The sequence below is a fragment of the Odontesthes bonariensis genome, chromosome 19 (assembly GCF_027942865.1).
Source record: "Odontesthes bonariensis isolate fOdoBon6 chromosome 19, fOdoBon6.hap1, whole genome shotgun sequence".
NCBI classification, from domain to species: domain Eukaryota; kingdom Metazoa; phylum Chordata; class Actinopteri; order Atheriniformes; family Atherinopsidae; genus Odontesthes; species Odontesthes bonariensis.
Genome location: NC_134524.1, coordinates 7189081 through 7206807, shown reverse-complemented (window position 1 = coordinate 7206807; position 17727 = coordinate 7189081). Strand labels below are relative to the sequence as shown.

General features: G+C 42.4%; 3 protein-coding genes and 2 non-coding genes across 5 annotated transcripts in view; 3 read left to right on the top strand and 2 right to left on the bottom strand.

Annotated features, from left to right (window-relative positions):
* Positions 1–4142, bottom strand: part of adisspb (adipose secreted signaling protein b) — a 41926-nt gene extending 37784 nt beyond the window's left edge. Inside the window, exon 1 of the mRNA XM_075451246.1 lies at positions 3971–4142. The gene's annotated coding sequence lies outside the window, so the exon portion shown is untranslated. The remainder of the gene's footprint in view (positions 1–3970) is intronic.
* The window catches only part of LOC142369519 (Fc receptor-like protein 5), a 366062-nt gene that overhangs the window by 223605 nt on the left and 124730 nt on the right, over positions 1–17727 (top strand). The window lies entirely within an intron of this gene.
* trnak-cuu (transfer RNA lysine (anticodon CUU)) lies at positions 5507–5579 on the top strand. The gene has a single exon. It is a non-coding gene; the product is annotated as a tRNA-Lys (tRNA).
* trnan-guu (transfer RNA asparagine (anticodon GUU)) lies at positions 5900–5973 on the bottom strand. The gene has a single exon. It is a non-coding gene; the product is annotated as a tRNA-Asn (tRNA).
* LOC142369014 (uncharacterized) lies at positions 8623–14348 on the top strand. The gene is made up of 10 exons (XM_075451237.1): positions 8623–8689; positions 8797–9335; positions 9436–9763; positions 9898–10702; positions 10863–11072; positions 11192–11472; positions 11593–11700; positions 11795–11947; positions 12050–12202; positions 12629–14348. Exons 2-10 carry the CDS (start codon positions 8875–8877, stop codon positions 13661–13663), a joined length of 3534 nt encoding a protein of 1177 aa, XP_075307352.1. The 5' UTR covers positions 8623–8689; positions 8797–8874; the 3' UTR covers positions 13664–14348.

The window sequence follows — 17727 nt, the reverse complement described above, 5'->3', positions numbered from 1 at the left end:
CTGAAGCTGGTGTCACGCAGCCGAGCCCTGGACTGAAGGGATGTCTGACATGGCAGGTTATGAACAGGGCATCCCACACATAAAACTAATATTTAGTTTAATAAAAACCCAAACTTTTAAAGCCCAAAGTTAATATGAATACACGTGTTGTTCTTTTGTTTGTTTTCTTGACACATATCTTTATCTTTTTACTTTTCATGAGCCGCATGTGCTGTGCTTGATGTTAAAAGGCTCTGAAATATCCTAAAAATATTGAATGTAATATATGATGATGCAACAAACCGCACAAAACAAAAAGTTTAATAAAACTTTATTTAAACTTTGTTTATTTACACCCACGGTGCAGGAAGGAGAAGTTCCGCAGGTCCTTCATCCCACTTTTCAACACACACTTCATGTTGTTGCCTTTCCATGACACCACTCACATAGAGATTTTTCTTTATCTGTTTTTATTTATATTTTGTCCATTTCAACTTCATAATGTGCAATTATATTTATACTAGGTCTCTTTACTTTTTAGTACTGGCGTTTTCTCTTTTTTTTTAAAAATTTATCTTTTTTTTCCCATTTCTTGTTCATGTCTGTTGTTGCGTTTCTTGCCGTGTTGCTGCTGTGGCAAGTGAATTTCCCCGTTGTGGGATGAATAAAGTATAATCTAATCTAAAAAAAACCCTGTATGATTTCTCTCAATAAGCATGTGTATATGTGCCATGGTGTCTTTTGAGCATCGTTTTCCTCTTAAAATCTAATCGGCCTCCGACACGCTGCATGAATATTCTAAGAAATTTCTAAGAAATCAGTGGTTGCTTTTACATATTTTCAACCTGGAACAACTGATGTCTGTGAAATCACTCAGTGGGGTCACAAGGCACTGAAAGGATCGGATTATTGGCTAAATTACAATAAGAATGAGTTATTAAGTGCATTTAGACACCTTAATTGGACAAGAAATTGAATCGGATCGAGTTACTCGCGATCGGATTAAGACCCCGAGATAACTCGGTTGAAAGTCAAACTAAACCTGCTTGTAGACGCTGAAGCTCGTGGTGAATTAGACTTTGCGTTCTGCGCATGCTCCAGATGTTTTCCCGGGGTCGTGACCCGGAAGTCAAAGGAGACGATATTCCTGTTGTTGTCGCCGTCAGAAAGAAACAAACAACGCGATGGAGAATGCTCCGTTGGGCATCGAGTTTGTGCAACAAGCAGCTCATCACAGACCAAATGTAGAGGGACGTAGCTTCATCTTGCTCTGCGTTCTCCATCTTTCTCCAATGCCTGAGTTTGTTATTGTTGTTGGTGGTGAAGAGGTCAACAGGAAGTGGCTCTATTAGCAACAGTTGGAATAGGTACAGCGCCACCTATCGTATCGGGGTATGACACGCTTTGTGCCTCTGATCCGATTGATTCACTGCCATATATCCAAGGATAATTACCCTTGCTCAACTCATTCTTATTGTAATTTAGCCAATAATCCGATCCTTTCAGTGCCATGTGACCCCACTGAGTGACTCCCGTGCGCGTCCGTCTTTCAGTTCAGCCTCAGTAGTTGGAGATAAAAGCCACAGCGAGCGAGGACATGAGGGAAGAATAACGCCGTGGAGCAGGAAACTAACAGTGTCACACCCACTGAGAGTACTGCGGATTCAGACGGTGATCCACTTTAAACAGTACTAAATATCAGTGCCGTTTTAGGCACCTAAATGTGTCACTATTATTAGAATACCACTGATGGGATTCGAATGTGCACGTCTCCAGCTCTGAAAGCAGCGGAGAGACACGAAAAGTACGAAAGACGGGACAAAAAGAAAAGTAAAAAGTTTACAGCTGTTTAAATGAACGCCTCGGAGTGTCTCCTGTGGGCAGCTTAGCCAGGGTTAACACCTGTCAATGTAATTAACTGTAAATTAGATTAATTAAGATGTCAAACGCACAGGCAGCTCGTAAAACTTGTGTCGAGGAGGATAAGGGTGAATGGGAAGGTTTACAATCAATTTCTTTGTTCCAGTTTGAGCCGCTGCACTCGTAAACAATGCACCATTTTCTGCCTAAGAGGGAATTACTGCAGACATCCTGGTGTGTTAAGTTTGAGATTATCTGACCAAGCGGTTGGTTCAGTTACAACGTGTCCAATCATCTGACCAAAACAGTGGTTTGTTGCACTTCCTGACCTTATTGTTACGCCCCACGATACTTTGGTATGACTAAAACACCTGTAACGTTTAAACTTATAAAACTGAGGTTGTAATCTTCATCAAACCACAGCTCCACGTTTACATAACTGGTGAGAGAAATCTGTGCATTCACACAGAAATACGAGACTGATGCACATGCACGACCAACACATTTAAATGCAGAAGCCCAGCCATGCCTTGCAAATGTCAGCCCACCCCCTCAGCTCTGCGCCAACGCTGATAAATGACCACACAGAGAGCAGCAACAGGTACTCATTTCCTGCTTTGAATTTGTTGATGTGAGAGAAAACAGTTTGCAGCGTGCCTTGTTAAACAGAACCGCCGCAGGGGTGATGGAGAACACTAAATTATTCAGGTAAAATAATCTTTCTGCACAGAATATTACAAAGGGTCCCGCTGGGAAATGTTTGTTGAACCAGCTCTGCTCAGTTAATAAATGAATAATCTGCCATTTAAAATGCTGAAAACATTAAAGCGATACTCCGGAGTAGATTCACCTTAGGGTCATTTGAACCGTGATAGCCAGCCAAGTAGCCCACCCGCAGTTTTTTCGATCTTGGCCGAACATCAGCCGAGTTACTGAGTTATCCCGAATAGCTTCGTACAAGGGTTAATGGATCCTGGTCCGTATCTCCAAAATTACCACACTAAAATCACATGCCATGACACCAAACTTCTACAGTAGTACAAATATGGTCTGTACTCACCAAACGATGCATTTGGAAGTTTGAAAATAGTCCAAGAGTTTATTATTATCAACACAAGCCTGATAGCTTTTCTGCTGCTAAAGCTGCGTCGACGTTACTTCAGATCTACTACTGTAGACAACAAAGTAAATGCTATATTCTACATGTTTTTTTAATGAATTTTTTATGTTGTAGAGTTGTGAAATTATTTGATCAATGGAGAAATTGAGCAGCCTTGCTTTGTTGTCTACAGTAGTAGATCAACCCTCATCTTACTTTGAAGCTCCCAGATCAAGGAAGTGACGTCGACGCAGCTTTAGCAGCAGAGAAGCTATCAGGCTTGTGTTGATAATAATAAACTCCTGGACTATTTTCAAACTTCCAAATGCATCGTTTTGTGAGTACAGACCATATTTGTACTACTGTAGAAGTTTGGTGTCATGGCATGTGATTTTAGTGTGGTAATTTTGGAGATACGGACCAGGATCCATTAACCCTTGTACGAAGCTATTCGGGATAACTCAGTAACTCAGCTGATGTTCAGCCAATATTGAAAAAACTGCGGGTGGGCTACTTGGCTGGATATCACGGTTCAAATGACCCCAGGTTGAATCTACTCCGGAGTATCACTTTAAATGTCTCCATCTTCTTTGGGTCTTCTTGGGCTTTACGAGCTGTTTCCAAACGAGGTTTAACAATATTAACGCGTAACAGCCAGCGTCGATCATTCAAACCACCAAACACTGCACCGTATTTCCACTTTTTGTTACACATTTGCTTAGAAAATGAGCTGAAATGAACTGAGTGTGGCTCAAAACAACACGATACAACACAGTGTGCTGCCTGAAATCTAAACTTAGCGCGCATGTTGAAATAATATAGTGGGCAGTCTGCAGCAGGGTGAGGATCAGCAGCCAGACACACAGGGTTTTACAGAAAAAGAAAAACACTCTAACTGCGCAGAGGAATAAATCCATTATTATCTGCAAAATTGTGGCGTTAAAAAATTTAAAAAAAAAGTTGCGGCGTTTATACCATTTGCCCAAAACCTACGTCTCCCTTCGCTTTCTTTTCCCTCCTAGTTTAACTTACCTTAGTTTACTCCGTCCTGGCTTTATATCTGCGTGTGTGAACAGAAAACAAAGGTAAAGACGTGTGTCTGCGGCAGCTTTGTTCAGTAAAAGCAGGACAGCCTCTGCAGCGCCCGCTCAAAGTCTCCGCTCCCCTTCTCCCTCCGCTCTTTGGGATCACTTCCGCATTCGGTCACGTGGTGTAGCCGCGCCCCCTCGCGTTTTGCCTCACGCAATCATTTTTAAGTAAAATGACCGGCTGCTCGGGACCTAAATCTTTCTCTTCTGCCCACGCTGCTTAGGGGTAAAGGCTAAAGTTCGGTGTAAGGCTGCAGCTCGCGGTTCCCTCCACATTCAACATAATATTTAAACTTATTATAAGGAGATAGCGCCATCTGGCGGTGCTTTGTGTGCACAAAAGCGCCCTAATAAGGTTAAAACACTGTGGTTTGTGCTTTATTTTCAAGCAAGAAATAAAACAGGCCATGGCCTTAAAATTGAAACAAGTTAAAAGGGGTGAATAACACAGTTACATCATGTAATAGTTCCTTTTCTGTTCATATCTTACAACAAATGCCATCTCAAAGCCCTTCAAACACACAGTCCATTTCAAGCAAATTATAATCTAATCATCGTGATCCAAGGGAGGCAAATTCCTTAAAATCCAGAGAAATCCAATACATAAAATGCTGCCTAGTAGAACAGGACTTCTCTGTGTTTCAACCCCACATCTGAGCATTCATGAGGTGACAGAGGAAGGAAAACAAACTCACCTTTAACAGGAAGAAACCTCCATCAGAACCAGAACCAGAAAGGGTGACCGGCTGGGGTTTGAGACGACAGAAAGGAGGGGGCAACACGCACCCTAACACCAGGCCAGGGATACCTGCAGAGTAAGAGAAACACAAGTGAATTACAGCAATAATCTCATATGAACATGGAGAGTAAAGAAAGGTGCATCATGGGAGCTCCCCCAGCAGTGTAGGCCTATGGCAGCATAACTATGGGATGTTTCAGGGTCACCTGAGCCATAACTAACTATAAGACTTATAAAAAAGGAAAGTTTTAAGCCTAATATTAAAGGTAGAGAGAGGGTCTGCTTCCTGAAATATGATTTCTCCTGCTAGTTCTCATCATAACTTTGGCTCCAGCATTTTGGATCAGCTTAATAAGATTTATAACTAATTATTTTCGTCCAAAAGTACAGTTTTTTATTGTACTTCATCGTTTCTAAGTGTAATGAATGGTTGGATTTGGTGGCTCTCTCTCCTTGTTATCACAAGATAATTGTTTTTATTATTAAAAGAAATATATATGTTGAACAATATCGTGCAGCATATGCTAGATATTTCGTAGCTTCCCATGGTAAAGGGCAAATTAATCCAAACCCGCAATGCTACGAATTTGCAGTGGAAAGTGGGATTTTTTTGTTTGCACAACATGGAAAACTGTTCCCATGTCACATGAATAATCTACAACATCAATCCGTCTCAAAATATCCGACATTCACCGTAATCCTGGTCGTTTCTTAAAGCCACTTTTCGGTCATGCACATATCGCCCGGCTAGCTCAGTCGGTAGAGCATGAGACTCTTAATCTCAGGGTCGTGGGTTCGAGCCCCACGTTGGGCGAGCTACACTTTTTTTTTTTAATTGTTAGGCATTAGCTTAATATGGTTCCGTAAGGTATATGTTGCTCTATTTTCGACTGTCTTCACCGATATAAGGACATCATCTAGCAAGAAAGTAGTCATAACGGGTATTTTACCGTTATTAGGCTATCTGTACATGTACAGTAAACATGGACTGTAAGCAGAATCTTATCCATTTCCTTCCCACTTGCATCTTCTCATTAGGCCGCGGAGACGACTTTTATTTTATTATATATATAAGTATATAAAATATATATAAATAAAATATATCTGACCATGATAATTGCGGAAAAAATAAGTCGTCCCTGGGTGGGCTCGAACCACCAACCTTTCGGTTAACAGCCGAACGCGCTAACCAATTGCGCCACAGAGACGTGGTACACCATTGGAAGCATTATTGATGTCATACGGCGCGTTATTATGACATATTTGTCTTATCGGAGGTTTCAGACAGCTATATCTTCCAGAGGAGCGTTCTTGAGTGACTTGAATTGCAGTACCTGAAATCCAATGTACATTTTTCCTCCGTTGCTGTTCACATAAAGAGACACAGCAGCGGATTCCAAAAATAGAACTAAATCAGAAATCAGTCTTGTTCCATAACACAGAGGAGTGCAAATTCGTAAAAGTTAGATGGGTAGTGTGCCGCACCGCCCGGCTAGCGGTAGCGGGGGACCGAGCGTCTGTATAATCTCCTCCAATCACGTTGGCCCATTTCCATCTTTCTCCATCTTTGCCGTCAGCCAATCACAGTAGTCCTTCTCCAACATTGCTGGGACGGACCAATCGCAGCCCAGAAGTTCCATCTTTCTGACAGCCAATCACGATGCCGCTTCTCCAAAAATTCATCCCGCCGAACTTCAAATGTCTTTACCGAAAGCTGTGGAAAAAGGTAAATATATCGCTAATATCATTGTATTCTGTCAACTATCTAACTTGGTCGGTGTGAAATATGTATTATAGAGAGAAAAAAATAAATAAAAAAATACGATAACAGAAACGACTGCCGTTGCCTCCCCAGACGTTAACATTAAATTGATTTTTCATTCGCCGCCAAAAGGAAACACACTCGTTATAATACTCAGACACTCGTTATAATATTGTATTAAGTTAGCTAGGCAAATATTAATGATATATTAAAAAGAGAAATTACGGTTAAAAAGAAACGACGTTGACGTCGCATCGCCGTCGACGTGTCCAAACGTGACTTTTAGAGCCATTTTGTTTTGGCTTTTCAGTATCGTCTCCATCATCGTCACATACTGTTGCAGTCACCGTTGTGAAACTTATTTTGACCACTTTTGGACTTTTTCTATGTGCGAGTTTCCTCCAAGAGCAACGACTAACGGTAATGCTGGCCCCCTCCCCGGTTACCGGCATCGGTATAACGTATAACGAACGTATTCGTAACGTATAGCAGTATGTTAAACCTGTATAGTATTCATTTCTATTGTCACAAAAGTCTTGACTATGCACTGCTACCAGTTGATAATAAGCTACAGTACGAATTAAATCTGTCTACTGGTAGTATTCACTTCACCAAAGTCTTCAATATGCACTGCTTCTATTAGTACTAGTTGATAATAAGCTACGGTATGATGAATGAAATCTGTGTAGTATTCACTTCTGTTGTAATAAATATATAATATGTAGACTACTGCTCTTTGTTAATAATTAGCTGTGTGCTTGTGTGACTGTAAGAACTTGTGTGTGTGCATAAATATATGTATATTAGTAAGTTAAAAATATTGCACATTGTTCATATTTATGAATAAATATTAGCCGTTTTGGTATAAATATTCTTTCCCTGTTAATGGCAGATGGCTTGCAAACAAAAAAAGCACAGGGCCATGGGAGAGGAGGAGTGGATACGCCGCCTTCGTAGATTTGCTGCCTCAGGCGTTTGGCCCTCTGAGGCAGGAAACAGACCAGCACCTCGGCAGAAAAAGTGGCATGATCTGTATCTGAAGGTAAACCTGGACAGAGTGATATGTGTATCATATTAAATGTAAAGCTATGACATATTTAAACGGAACACCTTCTTATTCGCTGTCAAACATTAATACAGATTGAGAAATGCCCAATGCAGACGAGGGGACAAATGTCACTGTTTGGAGGTGCACAGAGCTGTAACTGTGGTTTCCATGCAAAGAAGGTATCAGAAGTTTCTCATATAATTATGACGTGCTGGTGTTGAATTCTGTAGTATTACAATTTTTTCATCTTCTCTGTGAACCTGTAGCCTTCCAGTTCGCTCCCTGACTCAGGACCCTCATGTACAGTGGCACAGCAGCCAGGGCCTTCATCTGCTGGACCTTCATGCACGGTGGCACAGCAGCCAGGGCCTTCATCTGCTGGACCTTCATGTACGGTGGCACAGCAGCCAGGGCCTTCATCTGCTGGACCTTCATGTACGGTGGCACAGCAGCCAGGGCTGTCATCTGCTGGGACCGTACAGTCAGGACCCTCACCTGCTGGTGAACCTAGAAGGCCCCTTTTGACTTTGGCATCAGTAAGTAATGAGGATTTACTTATGCTGATATTTATCTTGATGTTATTAATATACTCAACTATAAAAAATGTACAAAGCCCCAGTGAAGGTCATTTTTTTCTTTTTGTCAGTTTACAAAGCCACGGTTTGGTGGCTCTCATGGTGCCATGTTGAAGCCAAACCTAAGTTCGGCTGGGAAGCGTTCATCTAAGGTAATGTAAAGAGAATGATACATAGACTGACTTTGATTTTAAAAAACATACACTGTTATTGTTTTCATGTAGCAGTAACTATAGTGGGACTTTCATGCATCCGTTTCATGTTGAAATGATCTGGTTTTATTGACTGCTATACCAATAATGGATAGATTCATTCATTCATTCGTTATCATCTAAGGTTATCCTATATTGTGAACTGTGCCTTTATTCCCTCAGACCTCTGACATATCCAGCCTCATCATCAGCCCACCCAAAAGAACATTGTCACCGCCTGGCCGCAGTTCCAAGTTGTTCCTGCAAACTGTCTCTCCTCTGTCTCTTCCTCCCTCTCCTGTTCCTGTATCACCAGCTCCTTCCATTCTGCCCTCCACTGCTACAGTTGTAAGAAGATATTCTACTACACTTGAAACAGGAACTGCTCTTAAGTAGATTGTTATCATATCTATGTATTTACCTTATTTTATTTTATTTTATTTTTCATAAAATAGGAAGTGTCATCTGCCACCTCCTCCTGTGTATCCTCTGGAACCCCCTCTGCTCCTCTCACCTCGCCATTTCCTGAAAATATGGAGATTCCACACGTTTCAGATGCTGCCTGGCTGCCCACAAAGCTGCTGAAGACAATACCACCGCAAGACCAGAAGTGGATTTCAGCAGCCCTGTGGAAGAACCAGCGTCTGCGCACAGACCTAAAACTGTGGTATGATCCACCAGAGCCGTCCCTTATTTATCATCAAGTCCCCACTCCAGAGCGCTTTTTCCATCACCGGCTTCTCTTGTGGATGCCATACCATCTGTGGAAGGTCAGGCTGTCCTGTCCTGCTTGTGGCACACAGCTCACAAGCTATGGAGCTCACAAGAGAGCCCGACACATTCTGGATGTGGACAGGTATTACCTGATGATCACCGAGACTCTCTGGTGCAGTTCAGCTGGTTGCAAGACAACATATCTTTCCTCCAGCAAGACAGTCTTGGACCAGCTGGACTTGGCTCACAGGCTGGAGTTCAGATTGATTCTGACTCGAAAGTAAGTATACGTAGATAATTTTGCCTTAGTTTGTTATCAAGAAATTAGAAGGTTTTGATGTTTGTCTCATTCGGTCTCTCGTTTCCTTTGTTTTATACAGATTCGCTTGTGATGTGCGGGTGATCCGTTTCCTGAGGGAGAGGGCCCTTGGAAACAGTCCCACCCGCTTGGTCAGACAGCTGAGGGAGAACCACAGCGAGGAATGGCTTAAGCGCCTCTGCCGTTACCTTGGAGCTTGCTCTGACTTTGCTGCCAGGCCAAGCCTTTTTCCCGTAACATTCCAGGATCCCCCTGAGCCTGTGGATGTTCCATCGCACCGATGGATGCTGGCTGTGTATGGGCGGGACATTTTGTGCAGGCTGGACCACATCAAAGCCAGCATAACGTCCACCTTTGGCAGTATCCTAAAAATGGACTCCACAAAGAAGGTAAGTATTTTAACTGCTAATGCTGTGAAATTCAGTAAATACATGTAAAATAAATACATAATTATAACCCTGATGTTCAGATACAAATTCAACAATTTATTTAGGCATTCACTGTGTTTTCTGTGCTATTGCAGATCACCAAGAAGCTCTCAGGCACTGCTAAGGGGACAGCCTTGTGGCTTACTTCTGTAAGCAATGAGAGAGGGCAAATCCTGATCAGTGTCCTGTCTGCTCAGGAGGGTCCTGCCCTGGACAGAATGGCAACTGGCCTCATCTCCAGGTACAGTAATGCCGGAGTGGCTCCACCTCAGCTGCTGTACGTCGATTGTGACTGTTGTCGGGAGGGCAGAGGACAGACCAAACTGAAGGAGAGATTTGGTGGGTGGCCAGACCTCATAATCAAGCTGGACATTTACCATTTTATGCGCCGACTGGCATCAGGGTGTACAAAGGATGCTCATCCTTTGTACCCTGTCTTCATGGCGAAGCTGTCGAGCTGCATCTTCGAGTGGGACAGAGGAGATGTTGCCTTGCTGCGTCAGGCCAAGCGGGAGCAGCTGAGACAGGAAGGCATCCCTGGCATCACTGACACTCTCGTCGATCAGCGCATCAGCAAAGACGAGCTGGCACTGCACTGCAGGAGGCAGACAAGAGGAGAGCGGCAGACATTGGGGATGATTGAGCAGCTCCTCAATGAACTGATGGGGGCAAAGGGCAGGGATTTTCTTGGTGTCCCTCTTTTGGACCACGAAAGGATGCAGCACATCTGGCAAGTCCAACAGAGGCACGTGAAGTGCATACAGGACGAACCAGGTGTGCTGCTTTACACCAAGACTGGTACCACCACCAAGGCAGGCATTGTCCTGCCAAACTACAGGTGTGCCAGAGGGTCCACATCGTTGGAATCCTTTCACCTCCATGTGAACAGGTTCATTCCAGGTCAGTATGAATCATTATTCATCAGTAAGATTCTTTAACATCGCAATTCTGTTGTTTGTCATTACCATTACCCTGGAAACAGTGGCACAATTAATAATTTTCAGATGACCAAACACAACAAATAAATGTATCATCGTGTTTACCTTTCTACTATCTTAAGGAACGAGTGCCAACAGTTTAAATTTCCAGCTGTACCTCCTGGAAGGACTGAACAGGTGGAACCAGGACCGAGAAGCTGCATCTCTAGCAGTCAAGCCTGCCCCCCTGCTGAGTTATTCTGGAGACCTTGTTCACTGCGTCAACACCCTCAGTGTCAAGGTCTTTGGAAGGCACCTTGTCCCGTCCTTTCAGCCACCTGCTGTTTACACTGGTAAGTTTAAGCTTTTCATCCTGATGAAGCTATTTGCTATATTTACTATATATTCATCTTTTTAATGCATTTTCTGAAAGTGAATTTTCCACCCTCTATTGTTCTCTCACCTGTCCCAGGTGAGCTTCTTGGCATGGACTACCTGTACAGCCAGACCGGAAAGGCCTTGCAGGATGTACATCCTGACTCAGAGGAAACTGAGGCCCTGCTGGAAGATGTAGGCACTGAGGAGGAGCTGGAAGATGAGGGGTTTGAAGAAAGTGGGTTAGACCCCACCGTAGAGCTGCTGGACCTGTCTGATCCAGCCCCTGTCACCACCAGCTCGACTCCAACTCCCACCTCTCTCCAGCCCTCCCCTAGTCCGGCTGTTTCCACCTTGACAGCACCTGAGCAACAACTGGTAATAATTATAGAATTATAATTATAGTAAATAAATACATACTAATAAAGTAATTATGCAAAAAGATGAAGTCCAATTGAATGCATTTTTATAATCACCTTTTTGTATTACATTTTACAGCCTGTGCATGAGTCCACACTCTCTGATCCATCAGCTACCTGCTCTGCTCCTGCTCTCCACACTTCCACCAGCCTCCCAGCAAGTACGCCTGCCGAACTGTCACAGCTGGTAAGTGTTCTTATTATGTGACATATCATTTGTTGCACTTGTAATATGATGTAATATGTTTTTTCTTATTTTTTATTTCTATTTTTTTTTTCAGCTGTCCTCTGGCCAGTCAGCCACTATCACCAGTGCAGCCTCTGCCCTTCCTCTCTCCACCGCCTTCAGAATGACTACCTCTGCTGCTGCAGCTGCAGCTACAGCTGGGTCAAAAATGGCCACCGCCACCCCAGCAGCCCCTGAGAAACAACTGGTTAGTCTTTTTGCATCAAAAAGGTGTCAGTGGTCTTAATGTCCTGCTTGTCAATGTATTATATATCACTGATATTAATAATTGTCTTATTACATTTAACAGATTGAGCACATCCTGTCCTCTGGACCAACAGCTGTCACCTCCAGAACAGCCTCTGCCCCCCCCCTTAACATCCAACCAGCCACTCTCCCCACAGCAACTGTTGGTCCCTCTGGGGCACATACCTTGGCTCCAGCAGCACCTGTGGAACAGGCGGTAAGTCTTAGTTCAGTGAAGTTCATTAAGACTTAATTTAATAATCACCAATGTTCTTCTAATCAGACATATGGATATGGATCAGTGTTTTTGTGTTACCTTGACATGTTTTGACTGCATCTGATGTCTTCCTCAGAAGAGTCACCTGATGTTGCTGTGATGTGTCACACCAGCTGATGTTACACAGAAAATCAGCTGAGAAGACACATCACAGCAACATCAGGTGACTCTTCTGAGGAAGACATCAGATGCAGTCAAAACATGTCAAGGTAACACAAAAACACTGATCCATATCCATATGTCTGATTAGAAGAACATCCTACAGTAGTTGGTAAGTGTTTTGTGACTGTTGGACTGTGACAGCTGTACTTTTCTAGTTGTGTTATTGTGTTTTAATTTTGATGTATACTCCTACCTCTTTTCCAGGCTGTTGATGAGCGTGGCATCCCAGGGATGGACAGAGTGGATAGCCTGGCAGAATATTTGGTGGGTCTGAGGACAGAAACTGGTCAAACAATGAGCAATCAGCAGGCCAGTACAATAGTAGCACTGTGGCAGAACCTTCTGCCGTACGACCAGCAACGGGTGGCATATGCTGCACGTCATCAGGTGCGCCTTACCACAGGACGTTTCAGGTGCTCTAAAAAGAGACCTGAATTTACACCTGGTGTGGAGAGCACAACACGCTGCGTTTTAGCATCCTCAGGATCTCCTGCCCAGTGGCCAGACTGTAGTCGCCTTGTAGAGTCCATATGTGTCAAGCTGTGTAACATTCACAAGAGCCCCAAAAAACAGGGCACTTCCAGCCTGACAAGATGGACTTTGATTTTGACTGACTACAGCAAGATCAGGCAGCTGGTTCTGGGGAATGCCACAGTGATGCAGAGCACTACTCTGCAGTTGTTTGATATTAATCAAACAACACTGACTCAGTGGCACAATAAGAGACTGAAGAGGCAGGACAGTGGCATTCTGCTGCAAGGGGTCAACCTGCCTGACTCTGTCCCCATTGCTGCGAGGCCTCTGCCACTTGCGCAAGTGCGCCCTCCTGCTGTACCTCCACGGCCTGGTCCCCACCATCAGTACCACTTGCCCCGCAGTACAGTTGGACAGGCAGTGGATAAGCGGAGGTCAGCAGCTCAAAGGCAGTTATTCATTCAGCCACCACCTCCAGCTCCTGTTCTTTCAAACGCCAGCCCATTCTTTGTGCCAGTTGCGTTTGTTGCTGGAAACAAACAGATTGTGCCGTCTGGCCCCCTGCCCTCACCACCGCCGACCCGGAGAGCTTACACCCGAACGGTTGAAAAAAACAAATGCCGTCAGTGCCACCTGCCGCGCATAAAGGAAAATGGTCATGGGCAGTATTATGGGAGTATATACTGTCCCAAAAATAACAGAATGCCACTGGAAGAATGGATGGAGGAGATGAGGAGAAAGAGGGAAGAAAAAAAAATGGTGTGACATTCTTTGTCAATATGTATATAATATAATGTAAATAGTTTCAAAAGAAAAGAAATGTCTTCATTTACTCCTGTTCTAATTTTTCTAACTTCTTTTATTTTCTTCTTTTGTTAATATATTGTATTTATTTTACTTATACTTACTCTTTGGATCGGACTTGTTTGTCCAACACATCCCACGATTGGATTGAGATCTAGGAAATTTGGGGCCTTTCTATGTGGGGGCTGTTTATTCTTTGCATGTCTGCAGGGGCTTCCTCCCACAGTCTAAAGACATGCACTTAATAGATGACTAAAATGTTCATGTGAATAGTTGTTTGTCTCAGTGTACCCTGTGATGAGCTGTCTTGTCCAGAGTGTAACCAGCCACTCGCCTTAAGTCAGCTGGGACAGGCTCCAGCTCCAAAATGGCTGGTTGGATGTAATTTGGAGGCCATGTCAACACCTTTAACTTGTTGTGTTCCTCAAACTGTTCTTGAATCATTCATGGCAGGGCGTATTATCCTGCTGCATCCCACTGCCTCTGCTGGGGGTGCATCCTGGTGCTTGCCTATATTTTTTCTGCGTCAAACACGTCAACTTTGAGGTTCACTGGCGGCCTAATATATGCACCTTTTATGAGGCAATCTGTTAATTACTTCACCTGTCAGTGGCCAGGCTGATCGGTGTATCTAAAAAATCTGTTCTAATTTTTTTTAAAATTTATTTTCTTCTTCTGTTAATTTATTGTATTTATTTTACTTATTTTGTTTTGGTTATTTATCTTTTTTTATTCTATTTTAAATTGTTTCTTGTTCTAAATTTTCTAAGTTTAAATATTTTCCATTTTTGTTTATTTATTGTATTTATTTTATTTTGGTATTTATCATTTATTTATTCTATTTCAAGTTGTTACTATTGTTCTAATATTTCCTAAATTTAAACATTTTATATATTGCTTTTATTTTATTTAGGTTATTTATCTTTTTTTTCTACTTTTAATTGTTTAATTTATTCCTGTTTTTATTGCTTCAGGTTTTCTGGTTTAATTTCACACACTTGTTTGTGAGTGTTTGTGTGTGTGAAATTAGTAATAAATTTGTTACATTTCAGTGAGTGTCTTCAGTTTTTTCTGCAAACTCATTCATAGAAGACGATTGTTGCAGTACTTAATTCAGAAATCACTTTAAAAGTACATTTAGTTACATTTGATCACACTTGGTAGTAGTTTGTGTTACAGGCGTCATGTTCCAATGGTGGAATCGAACCAGCGACCTTTGGATCAAGAGCCTCCTATGCTATTGTACAGTAAAGTGTCATGTTTGGTTAGTTTTCTCAAATGAATAGACCAGAATATGTGTTCTTTTACTTGTGATGGACAGCAGAGACACAAATAACTACAAGTTCCTTTCATTTTTTCTCATTTTCTCAAAATTTCCTCTCTTTTCCTTCATTTTTTTCCTTCTCCCTTCTTCCCCCTTCTTCCCCCTCTTTCCTTCTTCTTCCCCCCCCCAAACAGACTATTGTTCCCCAGCTTTAGCGGAGTCGGTAGAGCATGAGACTCTTAATCTCAGGGTCGTGGGTTCGAGCCCCACGTTGGGCGACACATTCTTTTAGCTCTTGTGCGGTCTTAACCCTATATCGCCATTTGTATCATATTTGATACATGGGTTTTTGAGACCTCTACATCCTCACTGTGATTTTTTTCCACCTGAAAAACCTAATGTATTCAATCAGATACATGCAATGATCAGATCATCCACCAGGGTACAGTTATACATGCACCAGAGGTTCTTCACTTGGGACATCCAAAATGGCAGCTGTGACTTACAGCCTGTAAGTCAGTCACCCACATCAATTTTCACATGAACATTTTGGAAATTTTTAAAAAGTTAAGGTAAGAAAAACCTAAATTTTTTTTTACTGAACCTTCAAAAGGAACAGTTACAGCATTGATGCAATCTAAAACAACCTCATATTTCATTACTTATTTTATAGTAAAACCGTGTTGAAAATGTGTGTATCAAAATAGATAAAGTAATTTATTTGAAAATCTGTCAATCGTCATTTTTTATTGCATTTCATACATTATGCATTCCATAAAGCAACATACAGTCTATTTATTATTTAAGAAAATTATTTAAAGGTTTAAATGACATAATTAGGTTTATTTAGAGTAGAAATTCATAATCTATATTGTATTTTTATAGATGCAATCTGCTGTATCATGGTGATTGATGACTAGTTGAATTAGGTTAGGGTTATATACAATAAATATAAATACACAATAAATGGGCCTCATGCAAGAACATTTTCGTATTTTTATTCTAAATTTCTCTCACTTTTTTCGTAAGAAGGTCTCGTACGAACACGCCACGTCAGATTCAACAAGCGCTCTTAACTTCGGAAAAAGTGTGTAAACGACCTGCGTAAATGATGAATCACACCTGTGCGTATCTTAAGTTCACGTGCACGAGGATAGTAGATTTGCATACTGCACGCCCTAAATGATAACATATAAGGCTGTGCTTCCTCGCTGCTGTGCCAGGAAGTGTTGAGTGCTGAGAATACGGGCTCTGAGATTAAAGTTCTGCTTTCAGAGATCCAAAAAGGAAAATCTGTCATTTTTAGCAGTGTAAGCAGTGGACGGGACCTGCTAAAGTGAAGAAATGGGAAGCAATTACGAGTGCTGTTAATACCATGTCAGCGAAATAAAAAAAAAAAAAATTTGATATGAAAATAGCTTAAAAAAAACGTCTCGCCATGGGCAGGCGCTCGATGACTGCAACTAAAGCCGTGCAATCAGTTGTTGCCTCATCATGATGGCACTTTGATGGGGGGTCCATGAGGGTCTTCTGGCACCACACCTTCTGGTCTGTTCAGGTAGTAGGAGACCCTCGTTCATGGCAATATTGCGCAAATCTGGCATGCCTTCTCTGGGCTATTTTGTCCCCAGCTGTATCGAGACACACCCACCTGGCCTTCAGCAGTGCGCTCCACATCGGCACGGGTGTTTTGATGCGTATATGTGTCTCGTGCTCCAATTATGATTGGCAGTCCAGCCACGGCATGAAAGTCCCTCTTAATTTGTACTTGTTGGACAGCGGTGTGTGGGAATCTGATGTACCATGGGTGATAAACTGAGAGCTTTGATGACCAAGGGGAGCGCACGACTCACAGAGGACTGGAACACCCCCGATCTGTCTCCAGTCTCCCTCTGAAAGGTTCCAGTGGCCAAAAATCCAAGGGTGGTGAGGACCTGGACGTGTGGTGGAATTGGGTTTGATCGGCGTGTTTCTCTCTGGAGATGTGGCTCTAGCAATTAAGCTGCATATTTGTAGCAGCACAGTCCTTGGCAATCTAAATCGCGATCTCAGCCATTCGTCTGTCTCCACACGCTCAAGTCAGCCGCTGGTTATGCTTCCCGTTATATACAGATTCAAATTAATTAACCTTCGATTAGTGCATATTTTAAGTAAAACAGAATAATGTCAGGATCATTGTTGGGTATAATGTATATATTTATTTATGTTTTCTTCAAAGTAATTAAATATACAATCCATTAGTCAAGCAAACTTGATTTGAATAACAGCGGACTATTTTACGAAACTCCTACGACAGGTCTGGATCACTCGTAAATTCTCTTCGTACCTGAAAGAAAACGTAAAATACGAAAAGATTGGTGAATGCGCAAATTCTCTTAAATCACTCGTACGGACGATTTAAGAACAAATCTGTGCGTACGAACGGTTCTTGCATGAGGCCCAATGTGTTGGGGTTTTTTGGTGTATATCTTAGATGGAAAAAAGACATAATGTTGAAGATGTCCTGAAAATGATCATGGATGGCGTGGATGGCAATTCAAGCGACATGGAGCAGTTAGGGGAAGATGACGGTGATGATGTGGAGGATGAGAATTGGACTCCTACTGCAATTTGCACTGATGAAGACAGTAGTGAGGAAGATATAGAAGAGGAAAGTATGGACCAGACAAGTGCAGATGTTGAGGACCGATCAACAACACAGGACTCAACAACAACACAGGGCACAACAACAACACAGGGCACAACAACAACAAAGGGCACA